This window comes from Physella acuta, unplaced genomic scaffold (genome assembly GCF_028476545.2).
Source record: "Physella acuta isolate Inbredline_101_S28 unplaced genomic scaffold, ASM2847654v3 ptg001163l, whole genome shotgun sequence".
NCBI classification, from domain to species: Eukaryota; Metazoa; Mollusca; class Gastropoda; family Physidae; genus Physella; species Physella acuta.
Window position 1 is genome coordinate 255,405 of NW_026732680.1, and position 16,905 is coordinate 272,309.

Sequence of the window (16,905 nt, forward strand, 5' to 3'; positions counted from 1 at the left end):
AGTGTCCACTGTATACCGTTTCACTTTTTCTTTGTTGACATCTTCATAACCCTGTCTATGGCCAGCAGGAATAGGAATGGTGAAAGTAGGCAACCCTGCCTTACTCCTGTGTGTACTGGGAAGGCCTCCGAAGTCTGTTGATCATGCACTACTCTATATTTCAGACCTTCATATAAATACATAATAATGTTGACTATTTTCTGTGGCACCCGTAGTGTCTCAACAATTTCCATATTGACTGTCTATCCAGGCTATCAAAGACCTTCACATAATCTATGAAATTAATATAGAGAGATGAGTTCCACTCTTGGGTCTGTTAAATAATGATGCGCAGGGTAGCAATTTGGTCTACGCATGACCTTTCCTTCCAAATGTCCGCCTGTTTATCTCGAAACGGCAGCATTTTCATCCTCGTGGCCTGAGAACAGCAGTAGCTCTCCTGTTATTAGTTGTTGTTTTTTTGTCCTGAGCCAGTCTACCTTGACTCGCTGATATCCAGGATAGCTATTTTATAGCGTCTCATTTGCTACTTGGGTTGCTTTTCCAGCTTCATACATTGTGCGGACATTCCAAGTTCCAATATTGATGGTGGACCTGGTGGAAATAATGGTGGTCGACCTGGTAGTTTCCAATACATATCGGCTTTCACCACCGGGCTTCATAAATTCTGCATCGGGTGATCCATTCTTCCCCTGGTCCGAGCTGTCTGTATTTCTCTTTGTCTGCGTTTCTGTAGCGATTTGTTTTTTTTTTACGATTTAAGGTTGATAACCTTATGCTCAACCCTCCAACCTGGAGGACCGGGTAATTAATATGGGGGTAATGACGCTCGGGAAACGACCGGAACGGGGGGGGGGGGTGATTATATGGACGGGACTAATGAATGTTATGATCCCGGTCTACCCATCTCCTACTCCATTGTGTCAGATCTATATAATATATATATATATATATATATATATATATATATATATATATATATATATATATATATAAATATATATATATATATATATATATATATATATATATATATATATATTTATATATATATATATATATATATATATATATATATATATATATATATATATAATATAAGCGGGCAAGTAGTGTGTCAGTCCTTCCTTCCTTCCTTCCGTCATCGCTATAGATTTTGAAAGCATAAAAGTAAACATCGCACCATGTAGTGCTTTGCAGTGCATCGCAGTGTCTTATTATAAGTGTTAGAGTAGGGTTTGTTTATATAACGACATAGAGCTATTTTATAATTTCCACTGTGTTTACTCTTTTGCATAACTTAAAGAAAATATTAAATATACACACACGGCTAAAACATATTAAAAGTATCAATGTCAAATATCATTTTCGTTTATATTCCCAGAAAAAAATGGATACATTTCAATAACATAATAACAGTACGGTAGAAAAATCAAATTAATATAACTCTTTTTTCTAATTTTGACAAAAGAGGTAATTTAAAAATAAATTAAACTCACGCTAATAAAAAATGTGAATGCAAATATACGGTCGTCATAGAAGGAATTAGTGTTGTAATTAGCAAAATGTGAATGCAAATTATCCGGATGTGTAAGAGTAAATTATTGTTAGAAAATTATAATTAGCATGGATTGATAAAAGGCAATCTTTTATTTATTTTATTCACTGAATGTAGGCCCTACTGTTTATTACTTATAATTACTTATAATTTTGAATAAACTATTCAGCATTATTATAGACGCGTCATTACGTTCATTAGGTGCGCAATGGTTTTAGTTATGAAACTCTATTGTAAGTTTTTAAAATTTAAAGTACTGGAAAAAAAAATGCGTGAATGGATAAAGTGAAATATTGTAGGTAAAACAGGGATATTTTAAATACTGCCTATTATTTATACTGTTTACTAATTATTATTCTATCTTTCGGTTTGCGGAAAAGCTAGGGGTTTTATAGGAGAGGCGTGGCGAGGAGTTTGGGGGCATATGTCCCCGGGTGCCGACCTAAGGGGGCGCCAAAGTGGGTTGGAAAAAATTTGCGAGGGGGGGGGGGGGTGGTGGAAATCGAAAGTTTTAGGGCGGGGGGGGGGGGACAGGGGTGCAAATCGAAAGTTTGATGGGGGTGCAAATCACCGGAAAGGGCGCGATTTGGCGCCACGGGCTAAATTGTGTTTATGTTATAAGTGTTGTGTTTGTTTTTTCGTTTGTGTTTTTTTTGCGTTCGTTTGTGTTGTGTTTAGTTTTGTTCTGTTCCCAAGTTGGTACATTTAAAAAAGATTTACCGTGGCGGAGCACGGGATGCAGCTAGTATATATATATACATATATATATATATATATATATATATATATATATATATATATATATATATATATATATATATATAATTGTTGGGACTTATAGACCTATTATGTAAGGTGGTGATCAATCGAGTTCAGTTTTCGTTCTTTTTTAAATGCACTATCATTGAGATGTCTATAATAAATAATTGTCCGGTTGAGAGTGAAATACGCACTTTGGTAAGAAACTCATCCGAAACCTACGGTGACTCACCTGATTTCTATGATAAATATTTAAAAAAAACAGTAGCAAAAAAAACTCAATATGTTTTTACATAGTAGTAGCTGTTAAAATTATTTTGCAATTAGCTCTATTTAACAGTAAATCGCCCGTGTGCCTCAAGAAACACACAAAGTGCACTAATGAACGAACGCATCGTTCATTAACAATTCTAGATCATGTTGTCTTAAATTTCCGGAGCATAGCATTTAAGTATATATTATCTCCGATATAACATTTTTTTCTAATTCCATCCAGGAAGGGGAGTATTGCCCTCCTGAAGAGATTTTTAGAAAGAAATTGATTAAAAAATTAAAGAACATGGGAAATGTAATGAGTGTTTTTTTACGCAATACATCATCATAATCATTGTCGTTCTCACCCTAGAAACCATGATATTATGATGAAGTAGAGTTCATCTGTTTCAATGACCTTTACCATCCTACCACACCATTCCTAAAATAAACATATATTTATAAAGTGATAATAATCCAATCTTTTAAAGTTTTACTTTGTTTACTACGGGAGCCGAAAGACACTTTTTCGAAAACCGTTTACCCGAATTTACACTTGCCCGAATGCAACAAATGTTTGAATGGACACTTGCCCGAATGCGACAATTGCCCGAATGGACACTTGCCCGAATGCGACTAATGCCCGAATGTATACTTGCCCGAATGCGACAAACGTTCAATGTCTAACTGGTTGCAGAGGAGCTGGGCCCACAAAATAACAACTGTTTTATAGTTTACGTTTTCTGATAAGCATACAATGTTCACCAGTTTAAAAATAATTCAGACTCTGTTCTTCTGGGAATAGTCTGTGGTTAAAAAGAATTCAAAACATTTTTTCTTTGAATTTTTATTAGGAAGAATCTGCAGTTATTTAGTTGACTACATTAAGATTTTTAAAATTTGAAACATGTTGTTATATTACTAGGTGTTAAAAATATTTGTTTCCTTAGTTATTCAAAATTAAATTTGGCATTTTAATATTTGCAATTTGAAATATATTTTAAAAAATATGATTCATTTTAAGGTATGTCAATTATATATTACATACATTGAGAGCATACACCAACAAAAACATTGATTCTTTGGCATTAGCATTACTTTATAAATATTTCATTTTTAGTTGTAATTTTTTTTTTCATTTTTTTTAAAATCAACGTTTGCAGAGTTGGAGAAATGAAGTTCATATATTTTACTGTTCACAAGGTTTAAAAATTGAATTTTCACAAGTCAAACTAATAAAAACTCTTTAAATAAACAAAAGAAAAATATGATTATCTATTATCTAACATTGAAATCTACCCTGAAACTTAAACTGCAAGTAATCTAATTAATTTGTTAGCAAATGATTGTGCCTACACATGGGATTATTTCAAAATCTTTACTTTAGATAAGTCTGAACTCAACCTGCTTTTTTTTTCAAAAGACCATTTTTTTCTACATTCATCTGAGAAAAAATGTAATAATACTGACATAATACAAAAAATAAAAAAGAATATTAAAAACTATACTATATGTAGCAAATAAAAAAACAAAATAAAAACTACATTATTAATAATATGTAAGTTTGTCAATGAAAGTTACTTATTTCTACTGAAAAGGAATTATTATATAACATTTTGCAAAGTTACATTTCTGAAAACAGCTCAATATTAAATTGTTTTGTCTGAATATGGATTACAAGATGGTTTTTAAAGTTATTTTTTTACTTGAATTTACTTTATGTAACTTGGTGACAACATACTAAACATGGTCAATCCTTCAAAGTTTTAACAATTATTGTAAACATGTATTATTGATCTGTTCTTAGAATAAACAATTTGAAAAATGTAAGCCAACATTATAAAAACATTATTCAAAACATAATGGAAAAAACAATTCTATTAAAAATAGTATGTAATTACAGAATTTTGGCATAAAGCTGAAATGTTGATAAAAAAGTAAATATTAACAAATATATACAATATTTAAAGATAAATTCTTTAAGTGATCACAGATATCTTTCAAGGATGTTTTTTTTTTTAATTTTATTTTAATACCTTGTTTTTTGCAAATGAGATTCATAAACTTGGTATCTTTATTTTTTTAGTGTTTATGCAGAAACTGTATGTGAAAATTTGATGCACAGTGATGTGGAATGAAAAATCATCAAACAATTCACATCATTGTTAAGTCTGCTGTTCATTACTGTTTTCTTTCCAGTGAACATGTTGGTGTGACCTTATACAAAGTAATTTAAAACTGGTATCAACATTTTTCCTGATTTAAATTATTTTATTGTTAGGGTTTTAGCAGAAGTAAATAGAATAGTTTCTTACTCTAAATATTGTGTAGACCATCAGTTCTTCAATTTATACTTCATCTAAGAATAATCTAAGTATTTGATTATAGCAGGACAAAGCAAAAAGTGATGTACAATACAGTACTTGCTCATATTTGGCATGTTGTTTTTCCTCCAATAATATTTGAAGTGTTGTAGATAATGATTGATATTTTAATACAAATTTCTTTGTCATTGAGTAGCAAATGACTGGCTCAAAACTGCCTAACCAGCTAGTAGAGAAAATGCACATGATACTGGAAGTATATGTTTCTTTGTCCAATATATTTTTTAAAACATATTTTCTTTTATGTTGATTGTCATTGAAGTTTAGTATAAAATTAAAAATGAGAATAAAAACATTTAACCATTTTACAAGCCATATGCAGCTCTAGCGCTACTTGTTGCTGGCCACTGGTCTAAACCATCTTCATTCTTTAATTTTTCAAGATAGCTGAAATAGAAAATTAATTGGCTTAAGTATAAGGATGAAATATTTACTTAAAAAAATAAACCAGAATAAAACAGTCCACAACAATTAAGGGTTATTGCTGCAAATTAACCCCACTAATGACATAGGAGCTTAAGCATTAAATATTGTTTCTGCTGTAGACCTACATTTAAATTTGTATTCTTTACTTAAATCAAGGAATTTTTTAAACAAAAAATCATTTTTATTTAATTCCACCCCAAACAATGAGCATTTTATAAAGTGCTCTAACATTGTAACAATACCAATTACATTTTAAAGATTAAATGCAGATATATTGATATTAATAGTCAGACTTACCTTTTTGTGTCAGATGGGGTAAGTTCTTCAATAACATAATCTACCCCATCCCACTGCTTAAACTTTTGTAGATCTGTATTTGTGCCAATAAAAAATCCAAAGGCTTTTATGCCCATTGCAAAATATTGGACATTTTTATACTTGATCAAAGAGCCCAATGAGTTTCCACATATTCCTTTTCCTTCGACTTTGCCCTGACATAGAACTGGTCCTAAAAAGTCGACTTCATCTATTGTGTATGGCTTTCTAGGCTTTCTCATAACTTTACCATATTTTAGTAGATCACTAAAACATTTTTAAAATACTTTTTAAAATTACTTTAATCTTCTAAGTTTGTAAGTATTTAATATTTTATTTTAGATTTCTAGCTATTTTATACGTAAAGTAAGATACAAAAATATATATACACATAATTTATGTTCATAAAATACTAGAACAGGATATCTTAACTTTATTTACCTATTTAAGAAATGCAAAAGTATATAAGGAAAAAAAAAGGTTACTATTTATACCTGTCAATAGAGATTCTATGCTTTTTATAAATTGTCCGCACTTTAGAGCAATCTATTGAAGTTTGTCGACAAAGGAAACAAACCTGTAAAAACCATTGGAGAAACAGTAACATTTCAAAATCACTTTTTGATTTGAATTGGTAAATATATTTAACAAAGGTTTTCTTACCATTTTGAAACAAACTTCTTTGTGGTCTTTTTTGTCTTTATTTTTTTCAGCAATTTCAGCATTCTTTATAATCTCAGACTGATAATATGAAATTTGCGCCTTAATTTCTGATAATTCGATTTGATTTATTTTATTTATCGCTTCTGCCATTAACTTGGTTCTTTCTATGTTACTTTTTTCTCTGTTTATAACATCTTCCATAGCTAAGAGAACAGATTTTCCCCCTTCTTTCCTACATCTTCCTGAAAATAAAACAGCATTTTTAGAATATAAAACTGCTATTCATTAAATTGTATATATATATATATATATATATATATATATATATATATATATATATATATATATATATATATATATATATATATAAGTATATTGTGGCTGTAACAACTAAAATATCAAAATTCACAGTATATATATTTTGAATATTTTTATTAAATATGTTATTATAATTTACCTCGTGTTTGCATTGTAGTAACTTCATTGCCAATATGATTGTACCGGATCACTAAATTGCAGAGTGGAATATCAAGACCCTCCTCAGCAACAGAAGTAGCAACAATAAGTCTAATCAATCCTTCCTTAAAGTCGTCAAGAACTTGTTTTTGTGTCTGTGGTGACATTCCTAAACACATACATATATTTGTATATATGCTTATGTATTTTAATATAATGAGCTTGTCTAAATTATATATATATATATAAATATTTATATATATATATATATATATATATATATATATATATATATATATATATATATATATATATATATATATATATATATATATATATATATATATATATATATATATATATATATATATATATATATATATACTTTTATAAATATTATATATATACATATATATATATATATATATATATATATATATATATATATATATATATATAAATATATACAAACATATATAAATATACATACATATATACATATATACATATATACATATATATATATATATATATATATATATATATATATATATATATATATATATATATATAAAAATAATTATATACATATGCATACATATATATATATAATTATATATATATATATATATATATATATATATATATATATATATATATATATATATATATATATGTATATGCATACACAGAGACACCTATTTATAATTTTAGCTTTTACCTCCCTCAGCTTCACTTGCATTTGTTCCAGTTAAAACTGAAGCGTTTAGAAAACTTTTGTTGCCTCTGTTCAGCCAAGACACAAGAGCTTCTGCAAGGGCTCGTGTCCTAACAAAAATTATTCCACGTGAATTTTTTCCTGTGCCAATTAGCATTTCTTCTAAAGTGTTGGATAAGGTTAAAAGGTTTGGGTTTTCTTCTCCATGCCCACTATCTACAAGGGTGACTAAATCTGGAATAAAAATGTAAAATTGAATGACCTTCAAATTGTAAGGCTACCTAATAAATGTATATGTGTATGATCATTGTCCTAAAATGATCCTAAAAATTAATTATTTCATGTTAGACCAGAAATGAGCCAAACACTATTTAAACTCTACCTTCAAAATATCCATAAAGTTTAGCTTCATCTTGGGTTTTATTTTTGAAGTTGAATTTATCAAAACTATTTTTCAAATATGGCATAATATCTGTAAGCTCAACCAAATCATTGGTCTGTAATGCAAAGTTGTAAACCTAAAAATAAAAAAAAATGTATGAATAAATTTGATAACATAAAGGTTTTAATAAGCAAACCAAGTTATTTAGAACAGAAGCTACATTTAGTTCAATTTTAAAATGCATTCTTTAAGAAAAAAAGTTTCCTTTTAAATGCACAATGTTAGTTAATATAAGAATAACTCAATTATGTCATTTGAATTTACAACAAAATTTACTTGCCTTCAGGCATGATGACTAATTAACGAATTTGTAGCATTAATAAATATATATATATTTATAAAGTAATTTTGCCTTTAAATATTCGGAAATGATTATCAGTGTTCGGACATTCATGTTAGTCTCACGCTCTGGATCATCGATAGGGTGTGTTTTTGCAGCATTGCTCAAATTAACAACCCATTGTTCATAACTTTGGATTTTTCTGTCTGACGGCTTTGTTTTTAACACATCTAATACCTTCTGATTGTTTAGTTCTGAAAAAAAAAATTAAAATTTAATCCTATTTTTTATTTTATGCTAAGAAATATTTTTTTTAAAAGTTTAAAAAAAAAAATGAAGGATTATAATTTAATTTCAATTAGACTTTTTCTTCGTTTTAATAGCAATATACTTCCCTAACCTTCATTCAACCAAAATTATATTTCAATCAAATAAAGCATCATGCTAGAATTAAACATTCTAACAGGTAAAAATAATATTAGAAAATCTCACGTAAATAAAAAATACTGAAATAGAGGCAGTAAGAGCGCTTAAAATGAAAAGCTTAACCCTTAAAATAATGATAAACATTTGTTTATGTATTTTTTTAAAGCAACAAATACTTAATCATTTACTTTTTAAAACATACCTTGAGCATGCTTGTCAATATTTCTCTCGAGTTCCATCATTATTGAATTAACTTTTTTAATACATTCGTCCTCTTCTAGTTTTTCTAGTGTTACAGGAGGACCTTATTTAAAAAAAATAAAGATTTCTTTTGCAACACTCATTTCATTTAAGGGGCCATCCATTAATGATGTCACTTTTTGATAATTATTACTTCCTCCCCCGCCCCTTTCCCACCATCACACATCATCACAAAAAGCTAGACCCCCACCCTTTAGAATTACATCACATCTCAGTCTAAAATCCCCTTCAAAATTGCAGTATTATAATTATTTTTTTATACAAAGATTCCTTTCTAAAATAGTTATTGGTTTAGGTCAACAAAGAGTATATTAATCAATATCTAGTATAATTTTCAGCTTCTTAAAATGTAAAATAAAAAAGATTAAAACAATGTGACCACAATATTTGCCCCCCCCCCCCCCCACCATAAAATATCAAATGCAATTTTTATTTTGCAATTATGAACCAGCAGCCCAAGTAGCATACACGTTAATGAATGTGTCCAAGTAATTTAATTACTAAGAAGTTTATTTTCAGTTAATTTGTTCACCTTAATGTAAAATGTATGGTCTATTTGCTCATAGTTTTTTATCTCTTACATTTTTTAAATTTGACATATTTTTAAATTTAAAAAAAAAGTTAATGGATACTAACAATCATCAGGTCTAGGTACAAAGTTTTCAAGATCATCTAAGTTATCTTCTACCACAGAGAGTTTGCATACATCAAGATTGGCCATGAGTGAAAGTATACTAGTAACAGCTTGTTCTAAATCATGTGCTTTCTCAACACCCACTGAGGCTGTAAGACCAACAACCTGAAATTGTATTTTTTTTTAATTAAAAAGAATTCAAAACAATTTTTCTTTGAATTTTTATCTAAAATTTTTTATCTAAAATTATGTAATTGACTACATTAAGATTTTAAAATTTTGAAACATCTTTTGATATTACTAGGTGTTACAAATATTTGTTTCCTTAGTTATTCAAAACTAAATTTGGCATTTTAATACATGTATTTTATCTAGATAAAATATTTTTGGTTTAATTAAGCTTGCAATGATAAGCTGGAGTTGACTGACTGGACACTTAGATTAGATTCCCAATGACAGAAGGCATAATTAGAAAGAGCAGATGTGTCATGGACTATTCTCCAACATACTCAGGCAATGATAATTAAAAACAAAATCAAACTTGACAATAAAGAATGATAATTAAAATTATGTAAACAGCAAACTTAAAAAAAATCAAACCTGGGGTAGGCTTTCCATTTGTGACTGCATGCCATTATTATGTTTGAGTTTGATGTAGCAGTTCATAAGAGTATTGTATGATTCCAATTTTCGAGTATGATGACATTCATCAAATATCAAAAGTGAAAACTCATTTAACTGAAAGTCTTTAAACTGGATATTATTTTGCAGTATCATAGGTGTCATCACAACAATATCATTTGCATTAAGAACACTTTTGAGGTTTAAGTTATCTTTGCTCTCTCCAGTAAGAATTTCTGTCTAAACTCAAGAAATTAAAAAAAAAACAGTATTTTCAAAAAGAATGTACTTTGTTTACCAATAACATGTTTATTGTTTCAACCTCATTTTACAATCTCTGTATGACTATTATTAAAACGCATGTAGAGTTGCATCATGTTTGAATGGCAAGATATGAAAATGGTGTTAGGAAGGATACATAAACTTACAACAGATTGGCTTTTCTAAAATGACAATTATGTCTTTTGTCTTTTCTAATTTTAGAAGTTTTATTGTGTTGCTTTTATTTACAATAAAAGCCTATTTTAACAGATTCACTAAAATATTCATATTTGTAAATCGACATGTTAGCTTGCAATATAGCTTACTCAGCTTAATGAAATTTTTGAATGGAAGTATTTACTTTGTATTCCACTGTTGGAATTTGAGTTGTTTTAATACTTAAGAGAAATTTTTAATTCAACTTGAACCTGTGATTTCAATTTTTTTAAAAACTACACCATCAATCAATTTCTATTATTTTTTTAACATAATCTTCTTGAGATATGATACATTGCAGAAAATTCATTGATTGTTTAAAGAACAAACCTTGTAACAATTAGGAAGATAATCACTTAGGAATTTATGTTGTTGAGTTGCCAGGGGAATAGTTTTTGCCAGAAATGCCACTTTGCTCTTTTTTAGAGCTAAGAATAAATTAATTTTGGTGAATTATGAATTTTGGTTAAGCTTTTAAAATTGTAAGAAAGCAAAATAAAGGATTAAATTAAAAGTTTAAATTTTACCTTTTGAGTTTGTTAAATGATCAAAAATTATGTAAGCTGCAACCAAAGTCTTTCCTGAGCCTGTTGGTGCACATATAATTGTATTTACACCCTTCAAGGCTGCTTTTTCTGCTAATTCCAATTGATACTTTCTCAGTGGTTTTCCATCAATACGCTTTACAGTATCACTTGGATGTTCTAAATTATTATGTATGTATATATGTAAAAACATTTATACATTGGCCTAGACATACACATATGCACAAGTAAACGCTGCATTCATGCATCCATATACATATATATATATATATATATATATATATATATATATATATATATATATATATATATATATATATATATATATAGGCCTATATATATGATTGTTCAAAAATACAAGAATAAAAAGAGTATCTAAATGTGCATGTATCATAATAATATATAATGCAAATGGGACATTTTACCTACCCCTTCCCTTTATCTTGTATTTAAACATTTCTATAGACCACCCCCACCCACATTAAATAATATTTCAGTGAATTCCCCCCACTCGTACAATAAAGTGGTGTTTCATTGAAAAAATTATAAGAATCACATCAGGCTGGAGATTATCATGTTATATCTTTATAAGAAACAAATGCAGTAAATTTAAAAAAGAGTAAATTTAGCAAAATAAACACATATTAATTAATACCCTTCCCTCCTATCATTTGTAAAAATTTAATATAATTAATAAGCCACCTTGACCTGTTTTGTGTTTTATATTTTGTGCATGCAAATAACACACATTCTATAGAAAGCCTGGATTTCATACTTTGCCTGTAAAATATATAAATTTTTAAATCTTTACAAGTGTGGGAACAAGTTAATATAGGTTTAGGCCTAGATGAGATTTTATTTACCTGTTACTTTTACAACATTCCGAACATGTGACTCATCAGCAGATTCCTCCAGCTCAGCTTTTACATTTATATCCTTTTCTTTAAAAATGAAATGCTTTTGTGAGTTTAAAAAATTATTTCAATTTTATACTTTTACTTACACCTATGAAAATTAGAAATGTCAAGTAAATAATAACATATAACAATATTTTTACTATTGTAGATTAAAATAGTTAACCTTTTAAAGGTTCACTTTGTGCATTAGAATCAGCACATATACTTGAGAAATCACTAAATACACTGTGAGGACCTGTGATCCTTTTGGGATGACATTGATCAACAATTAGAGGACCAACACTGTGTTGAGTTTTGATAAGAGTGCTGTCAATCGACTCTGATTTGTCTGTGACTAAAAATTAATTATTTAAATAACTATTAGAAATTTTATTAATTTGCATAACAGTTTAAAAAAAAACGTTAAGCAATGACTTCTCAAATTTGTCATTTTTCACTTTATTAGTTTATAAAAGTAGAAACAAGTAAATACAGTTGTGAGCTCATATGAGAAAGTACAAACCTGTTCCCTGTAAGACTTTCAGAACATGTGTCTCATCAATAGTTTTATCAGGCATTTTACCATTATCAGCCTCGATAATGCTTTCTTTAAAAAAGTAATTTTATATTTTTTATACATCTTTTTTTATGCACTTGTGAGTTTAAAAATTATTGCAAATAACATATTCACTTAGGCTTAATGTCTAAAAATAAATAACATCTAATAAAATAATATTTCTATTACAAAAATATTTGCATGTAAAATAAACTAATAGAGTGATAAAATAGCTAACCCATCAAATGTTCGCTTTGTGTATTTGAATCAGCACATATACTTGAGAAATCACTATCAACACTGTGAGGACCTGCCATCCTTTTTGGAAGAAAATTATCAACAATGAGAGCATCACCGCTGTGAGCTGTTTGGATATGTGTGTTTTCAGTTGACAATCCATCTAGAAATAAAATAATTTATTAGAATTAAAATAACTAGTTGAAATTTAACTAATTTGATAACAGTTAAAAAAAAAACTCACCATCATATTTTTGAAATGTAAGTATTCAAGAAATACATTTATTTTTTGTCTGATTTTTTATTTCTTTGCATCAACAATTAATTGCTAAACATTCCACATAACAGAGAAATAAAGTTGAGTAAACATTAAGTCAAAGTTAGCAAACAAGTGGTGCCACTTGAGAATATTTATAAAAAAAAAACAGGCCATATGTTTCCACATTTACCTCACCTAAAAGATTAGAGTGTTTATTACAACTTGAAAACTTAAACAGCTTTGGTTGGACTTGTGCCAGTGCATTTATAAAAATGAATGGCCATTCATGCTTATTTATTTTGCTGGATTTACATAGAGTTGTAAAGCATTGTTTTGTGTCCATGGTAGATTTGCATCTTGTGTACGTTTTCTAAATAATAAGGAGAATTATTACATTCATTTTTAATTGAAAATTTAAAAAAATATTAATTTCCCCTGCAAGTGATAAAATTACTAAGATAAAGTTATAAACGTACACCAGAATAAACAAAGCACATAATTATTTTTATTTATTCACATACACAATATTGGCTTTGATAAAAAAAATTGAATGGAATTCAATCAATTAAAATGCTGCCTAACAAAACAATTTAAAAATAATCTAAATTGTTCTAAATTTAAAAAATGGAGAGTATTTTTTTTTTTTTACTTACAGCTGTGATGACTTTGTTATTAAGCATTTCATCAAGTGCAAAAATTAAATCATTTAGAGTTAATTTCTGTATCAAACTTCCATCAATGATTGTATTTAGTGAGTTAAGATAACAGCAAACTGGCACACTTAAAAAACCACGCAGTCCCTTCAATTTCTCATCAGTGAACAAACAGGATGCTGCAAACATTAATTAATTATAATATTTGCGAGTAATTTTACAGTGCAGATAGATCTAGTTAAGATTATTATTCATTGTACTTATAATTTATGTAAATGTATAAGCAGACCTAAATAATGTGTACATTTAAAAGTGCATACCTGGATCTGAAGCAAAACCCTTCAATGCTTCAGCAAAATGAAATATATACTCATTTTCTTCTTCACCATCTAAAAGCCATTCAAAAAGTTCATTAGCTGCTATTTCCCTATCCTTTTGTGTTGTCGAAAAAATGTGAGCAGCATTTTGATCTAATATGTAATATATAAATATTAAATACATATAAAGTCAATAAAAATGTTACAACATTTTAAAAATTTCCGGTATAAATTGAAAAATATAGATCTTAAGCAAAATATATAAATTCAAAAGTGTTAATGATTTCATAGCACAGAATCTTGATCAGATGCCGAAGATGGAAATTTTAACAAAAAATAGGCGGTATCTAGATCTGTTTACCACAGAAAATAAAATCAATGACATACTAGAGTAGATCCACATGGACTATTTTAACTTGACAGATAAGCAGGCAATGTTTCTTCCAGACAACTTTTTTTCTCCAAGGGGGCACTTCAAATTTCCGCAGGGGGGGGGGGGGGGGGCAAACACTGGTATTTCTATATTTTCTATATCAATTCCATTTTGTTCAGGGGGGGGGGACTCTGCTTTCCCAAAAGAGATGCCTTGAAGAAACTCTGCAGATAAGTGTGTCAATGGTTTGGCCGAGTTGTGGGACCTTTGATATTTAGCCTGTAAAATCCTGAGTTTAATTTCTGGTTAGTCTGTGTGAATGGCATACAAATCAAGACAGGGAAAGTGATAAAGGTTAAGCATTGAACAGACCACAAACAATTTCTTCAAATATTTATTGCAACACACACAAACTCTACCTTGCCTGCCCTCTTGCATGTCAGATCTAAAAAAAAGTACTTTAGATCAATGAACAAAAGCTGATAATATGAGTATATTTAAAACCTATTTTGATATTATGATAGCAATAATCTGTTTTATGTTTTGTTTTATTTGATAAAAACTTTTTAAATATCTGGTTTTTTTTTTAATGTACGACTTTGGGGGTCATAGGTAAACGTTGATTGTCCTGTAGGCTTATAGATCTCATACATGTTTTTAATTTTTCTTTGTTTCTCCTCATTATTGAAGTTTTCAAGCCCAAATATTATTTTATTGACATCTTCAATACTCAGGTAAGAGTAAAATTTAAATCAGACTGTTTTCGTATTAGATAGTAAGTTAAGTAGTTAAATAGGGGTTTAGGGGATTCTAACTATTGTGATAAGAGGGAGGTGGGAGAATATGTGACAGCACACTATTGCATTAAAACATATTTTGAAACTGATTGTAAGCAGTTTATTTCATTTTTCAAATTTTGTATTCAATTTTTAATTTTTTTTTATCTGTAGTTGATAAGATGTGATTGTTCCGTGATAAGGGAAACAACTCAAGTAATATTTTTGTCATAATGATCCTAACCTGGTTATATCTCCTGATTGAAAAGTTCGTATATGGACGAAACATAAAGACTTTTTTTTTTTTTTTTTTTTTTTTTTTTTACAAAAGTTTATTTTACCTTTTTGTATTTTTGACTTAACACTGTGTCACCAAATGTTTTCAAAAGATTCTAATTCTACATACTATGCAACAACATAGCCTCTATACTGCGTGTAAAACGTGTATTTTGTAGTTGTTCTTTGAAACAGTTATTAAGTTAAAGATATAGGCCCTATTCTATTATAATTATAATTTACAGTAATTGACTGTTATAGGTCTATAGACTTATAACAGTAAATTACTTCTTGTCAGTGCGACCACCTAAAAAGCTTAAAGTTTATGCCTCTTTTTTCAATAATTTTGTTATTTACTTAGAAGACATCTTCCTTAAAAGTTAAAATCATTTTAGGTTTAGATTCCAACTCACCAATGACACTGCATTTCATTTGTAACTCCTCGGGCTGCAAATACTTCACAAACGTATCTTTCAAAGAATTAAAGATTGCTCTCATCTCTAAATTGGTGTTCTCCATCTCCATCTTTCAAACCTATTTTTATATGCCAATTAGACAACAGTAGAAAAAGTAATGTATATAAAATCTATTAGGCCTATTCATATGATATTTTTAATAATTATTAGTTATTAGTGTAAAGTGTAAAGCTAAACCTGATTTTTCTCTTAAACTTTAAACATGCAATTTAAACAGTATTCTCTTAAGATATTGGCGTATGCCATGGACAACCCCATGACCCTTATCGACCTAGATCTATATGTCTATAGTCATTTGAATGTTTACGTTTAGCTTTAAATAAATTAACATTAAATCATTAAAAGATTAAGTTGATTAAGAAGCATTTAGATCTAGATCTATGTGTGGTGAAACTGTATTATCAGAATTAAATGAAGGTTAGGGCCTATAGATCTAGATCTACTTCATTTATGAATTTATGATGTCTTGGCTTCTATGTCTACAAATAAACAAACGGTTTTTAAATACGTTTAAGACTACTTCTGGAATATTAAAGTAGGGTAAAACTATTATTATAATTATTATTAAGTTTAAGTTACTCAAACTGGACCACTGACTGAATAGTGAATAAATAACCACAAAATAAAAATATTAAAATAATTTTAAAATGGCCTATTGTTTTTACTATTTAATGAATAGTATTTATTAGTATTTAATACCAAAGTTAAAAGTTAATTTCTGAGTAACTGTAAATTAAAATAATTATCTAAATAAAATGTTAAAAAAAATATGATACCTGGTATACTGGTATTTATTACGTGTACCAAATGCCCTATTTACATGATTCGGAAAAATCGTTTTCGGTTTCGGTATAATTTTATTAATTAGG

The 16,905-nt window shown here is 28.4% G+C and overlaps 1 protein-coding gene across 5 annotated transcripts; it reads right to left on the bottom strand.

The window, feature by feature from the left end:
• Positions 1 to 3,472: 3,472 nt before the first annotated feature.
• Positions 3,473 to 16,870, bottom strand: LOC131956613 (antiviral innate immune response receptor RIG-I). Of its 5 annotated transcripts, none has more exons than XM_059321129.1 (22): positions 16,813 to 16,870; positions 15,974 to 16,094; positions 14,139 to 14,288; positions 13,819 to 13,997; positions 13,361 to 13,535; positions 12,908 to 13,069; positions 12,637 to 12,720; positions 12,298 to 12,468; positions 12,081 to 12,158; positions 11,200 to 11,376; positions 11,003 to 11,100; positions 10,175 to 10,435; positions 9,577 to 9,739; positions 8,882 to 8,983; positions 8,326 to 8,507; positions 7,914 to 8,049; positions 7,535 to 7,765; positions 6,815 to 6,982; positions 6,358 to 6,599; positions 6,189 to 6,271; positions 5,677 to 5,961; positions 3,474 to 5,340 (listed from the first exon to the last, which is right to left on the bottom strand). In XM_059321129.1, exons 2-22 carry the CDS (start codon positions 16,083 to 16,085, stop codon positions 5,259 to 5,261), a joined length of 3,321 nt encoding a protein of 1,106 aa, XP_059177112.1. In that variant the 5' UTR covers positions 16,086 to 16,094; positions 16,813 to 16,870; the 3' UTR covers positions 3,474 to 5,258. The 5 variants fall into 5 exon arrangements, with proteins under 5 accessions (XP_059177114.1, XP_059177115.1, XP_059177112.1 ...); XM_059321130.1 differs by lacking the exon at positions 16,813 to 16,870 and adding an exon at positions 16,736 to 16,775; XM_059321131.1 differs by lacking the exons at positions 15,974 to 16,094; positions 16,813 to 16,870 and adding an exon at positions 14,523 to 14,575 and having other exon boundaries at positions 3,473 to 5,340.
• Positions 16,871 to 16,905: the final 35 nt, after the last annotated feature.